The 4,447-nt window shown below is 53.3% G+C and overlaps 1 protein-coding gene across 1 annotated transcript in view; it reads right to left on the reverse strand.

The window, feature by feature from the left end:
* The window catches only part of LOC119310379 (probable prolyl 4-hydroxylase 6), an 18,567-nt gene extending 14,326 nt beyond the window's left edge, over window positions 1-4,241 (reverse strand). Inside the window, exon 1 of the mRNA XM_037586148.1 lies at window positions 4,113-4,241. Within this exon, the coding sequence (XP_037442045.1) occupies window positions 4,113-4,241 (129 nt within the window). The remainder of the gene's footprint in view (window positions 1-4,112) is intronic.
* Between the last annotated feature and the right edge of the window lie 206 nt (window positions 4,242-4,447).

Here is a 4,447-nt window from a genome sequence, read left to right on the forward strand (position 1 = left end):
ATACTCAATCATGGGAATTTCGAAAGTGGATAGATGAGTAGAGTTGTTCGCTTACCCAGCTTTGAGGATTCTTCATAGAAAATCTGTCAATGGACTAACACGGAGAAAATCCTCCTTTTCCCCTTTGTACAGGCCGGACAAGATCTCCACCAGATCAGCGACCGATCCAGGCCCCTTACGGCCATGACGGGTGGCATCATCCTCCCCGTTGAAATCCCACATGGGGTGGCCCCTATATTGGAGTGGCTGCACCCCCCGCATAATGCATGTGGCCATGACCCCAATCATGGTCAATCCGGAATGAGCCAATAATCTTATTCGGCCCATCAGGTACAAGACGTCCCTGTCGCTCTCCCGTTGAGGGCTCCGTGGACGCCAACTTAGGTGTTTCTTCAGGGGAGCATTACTGAACTCCAGGAGGCCGATCCGAACTGGATCCGGTAGTGGGGCGTCTTCTATATAAAACCATTCCGAAGGCCAGTCTTCGGACGCCTTCTTCGGGGTCCCGGATAGATATCCGGTTTCGGCGATGCGCCACAGTTCGGCTCCGCCCACTTGATATATTGACCCCTCATGAGAACGGGGTACGAGGCAGAATAATCTTTTCCACAGCACAAAATGATATATTGACCCCAAGAACAGCTCGCAAAGGGCCACGAAGCCCGCGATGTGCAGAATGGAGGCAGGCGTAAGGTGGTGCAGCTGGAGGCTGTAGAATTCCAGGAGCCCTCGGAGAAACAGATGTATTGGAAATCTGAGTCCTCTTATTAGATAAGGGACAAAACATACCCGCTCTCCTTTGGAGGGATTGGGGACGCTCTCCGCCTGTTTTCCGCCCTTGTAGGTGGCGAGTCCGGCTCGAACCGGAACCATGAAGGCTGGGGGAAGAAATCCCTTGGTTTGGAGAGCCACTAGCTTGCTGTGCGGGACTGAGCATCCCTCCCAATCTCCAGGCTGAGGGCTGGGAGAGCGAGAGGAGGAGCCACGTCGACCGTCCATGATGGAATGGATCTTTGTCAGAGGCACTCCGATGAATACTCACGGAAGGAGGATGGTATGATTCGGATCTAGATCCTCGTCTCTTTTTATAGGCAGCTCATTTGCGCAGCTAGGGGGGAAATGTAAAAATACCCTGGCTTTTTGCATTCGTTCGACACGTGGAAAATGGCCTTTATTGGGCATGGAAGCCAAGGAGCGCAACATTTATCAGAAGCCGGACACTATTCTACAAGTATATGGAGCTGGAGAAGAACCCGCCTTGCAATGCCGAAGACAATTTGCGCACCAGACTCGTCATCATTGAAGCCTGGTTCGGGGGCTACTGAGGGAGTCCTAGATTAGGGGGTGTCTGGATGGCCGGACTATGACCTTTGGCCGGACTCCCGGACTATGAAGATACAAGATTGAAGACTCTGTCCCGTGTCCAGATAGGGACTTTCCTTGGCGTGGAATGCAAGCTTGGCGATACGATATGAAGATCTCCTCCCATTGTAACCGACTCTATGTAACCCTAGCCCTCTCCGGTGTCTATATAAACCGGAGAGGTTTAGTCCGTAGGGAGAAAAACAATCATACCATAGGCTAGTTTCTAGGGTTTAGCCTCTCTGATCTTGCGGTAGATCAACTCTTGTAATACCCATACCATCAATATTAATCAAGCAGGAGTAGGGTTTTACCTCCATCGAGAGGGCCCGAACCTGGGCAAAAACATCGTGTCCCTTGTCTCCTGTTACCATCCGCCTAGACGCACAGTTCGGGATCCCCTACCCGAGATCCGCCGATTTTGACACCGACACTCCTCCCCTCAACGACCGCCAGCGTGGCTGGTAATTCGGGTGAAGAGGTCAGTGGTGGAGGTTTTGCTCGAGCGGTCGCTAGATTTGTTTGAACGACTTCAGTAACGCGATTTGTTTCCCGTGCGGGTTGGGTGGTATCAAATTTTAATTGGGTTGTAATTTTTTTACAGCGTAAACGTTACGGGCCGAGTCAACCAGACATGTTTAATGGAATCAGGTAACGATGTAATCAGATGACGGGGAAAAGGATCAAACCAGACTGACAGGGAGGACCCATTCAACTATGGCATTTTGGAGCAATTGAAATTTTTTAAGGATAAAACTATGTAGTGGGACACAACTAGTGACATAAACGATAAATACTCGGTAAACAAGAGATAAAGGAACCCACCGCCGCCTCACCCGCACTATCGTCGAGCCATCTAGTTGCAAAGAAGACGGCGGCCAGCGCCATGCCACTGGAGCTCCCTTCGGTCATGCTCCCTCAGCTGCCTCCCTACGAGCTGCAAGCTGCTGGAGCAGTTGTTACATCCCTCGAGTAGCCTCCATGGACTCATGCCGCTGGAGCTCCATCCGACCGCCTTCCTGCGAGCGCCCTCCGGTCAATCCCATGCCCGACCATGCTCCTGGCGAGTCATAGCTGGAGCAACAGCCACCTTCGTCCACGCTCGGGCTGACATGCCTCGGAGCTCGGGTCACCGCCGACCATGCCCATAGGACCTCATGTCGTTGCGCCCAGGATCTCAGGCCATAGTCGGCCATGGCGTGTAGAGGGGCTTCCTGTCGCCCTTGTCGGGGAGGGACCCGATTGCTTTATCAAAAATATTGCAGGGACCTGATTGCTTACTATAAATATTTACAAGGACCCTGTAGCTTTTTAGAAAATATTGCAGGGACCTGATTGCTTTCTAAAAATATTTGTAGGGACCCAATTGCTTTCTAGAAAATTGCAAGGGTTGTTCTATAAAAGTACTGACACATGAGACCCACCCGTCATAACTGTCAAAGTTAACGATTTGAATTTTATGCCATGTCAGATTTGATGAGTGGACTCAATCTGTCATAATCATGATTAAAATTAACCAACACAACACAATCATCAGTGAAACGTGGGAGTTTTTTGAAACAATGAACCACATAAATGATACTCCCTCCGTTCCTAAATGTAAGTCTTTTAACATATTTCAATGTGGACTATATACGAAGCAAAATGAGTGAATCCACACTCTAAAATATGTCTATATACATCCGTATGTAGCTCATATTGAAATCTCTAAAAAGACTTATATTTAGGAACGGAGGGCGTAGATATTAGAAAGTTTTCAAAAGGTGGTAGTTTCCCCGAACCCTAACTCGTATTGTTGTGGTTTTATGCTATTTACTCTAATACTGGCATCATCATCAAAGAATAATACTCCCTCTGTCTCGTAATATAAGAGCGTATTTGACACTAATGTAGTGTAGAAAACTCTCTTATATTATGGGACGGAGGGAGTAGCTATAACGCCCCGAATCCGATGCGCCAGGTGTCCTCCAACTATTCGTCGTTGTTTCCATGTCATTTGCTTGCGTGTTGCATTTTGCTATGTCATCATCTGCATTTCATCTGCATGTTTTTCAAAACTTGCATCCGTTCGGGTTCCGCCGGTTCTCTCCGTTGTCCGTTCTAAGCACGGACACATTCGCACGCGCCCATCGCCCCTCTCAGTCCTTGTTTCGTGAGCGGGATAAAAATGTTCTCGGAATGGGCCGAGAATTGCCGAGTGGCCTTGATATATCACCGGTAGACCGCCCGTCAAATTTCGTTCCATTTGGAGGTCGTTTGATGCCCCAACGGTTAACCGCGTAGCCCGAAACCCCCTTCTCTTTGCAGCCCAGCCCCTCTTCACCATAGCCCATGAGCCCATCCAAACCCCCTCCATGCTCTCGGTCGTTTGATCGTGATCGTGTGGGCGAAAACTGCACTCCATTTGGACACTCCTAGCTCCCTCTACCTATATAAAGACCTCCTTCCCCGAAATTTCGGATCAATCCTACCCTAACCCTAGCCTTCTCCCTTCTCGCGCCACCGGACACATCTCCCCCGCCGCCGAACATGTCCACCCATCGCCCCCGTCCAATAGGATGCTGTCACATCACCGCCGCCGGCCCCCTCTCTCTCCTCCGCCGCCAGGGCCCGCGGAGCCCATCGTGAGCCCGCGCAGGCCCGCCCCCGCCACCGGCTGGCCCGCTCCAGCCCCGCTCCTCTGCGCCGCCTCCCGCCTCACCGGCGTACCCCTGCGCTCGGGCGCCGCCCGCCCGCCATCTTCGGCGCACCTCCGCCCGCGCCCGCAGGCGCCCGAGGCCCCGGCCCCACCGCTCGTCGCTCTGGCCGCGGTCCCGCCGCCCCGCGCCCGAAACCGCGCCCGCCGCCGCCCGGCTCCCTGCCCACCCGCCAGCCTCCATGGCCGGCGCGCCTTGAAGCTCGCCAGAGCCGGCCGAGCTCACCGTCCCCGGCCTCCCTGCTCCGCCCTCCACCCGGATCCGGCCGCCCCAGGGCCAGATCCGCCCGCGCCGCTCGTCCCCGACCCCGCCGACGCCTCCTTCCTCTTCTTCGGCCCCTGCGCAGCCCCAACTCCGGCGAACTCCCACCGTCCGGATCTGGATCTGGA

This window comes from Triticum dicoccoides, chromosome 5B (assembly GCF_002162155.2).
Source record: "Triticum dicoccoides isolate Atlit2015 ecotype Zavitan chromosome 5B, WEW_v2.0, whole genome shotgun sequence".
NCBI classification, from domain to species: Eukaryota; Viridiplantae; Streptophyta; class Magnoliopsida; order Poales; family Poaceae; genus Triticum; species Triticum dicoccoides.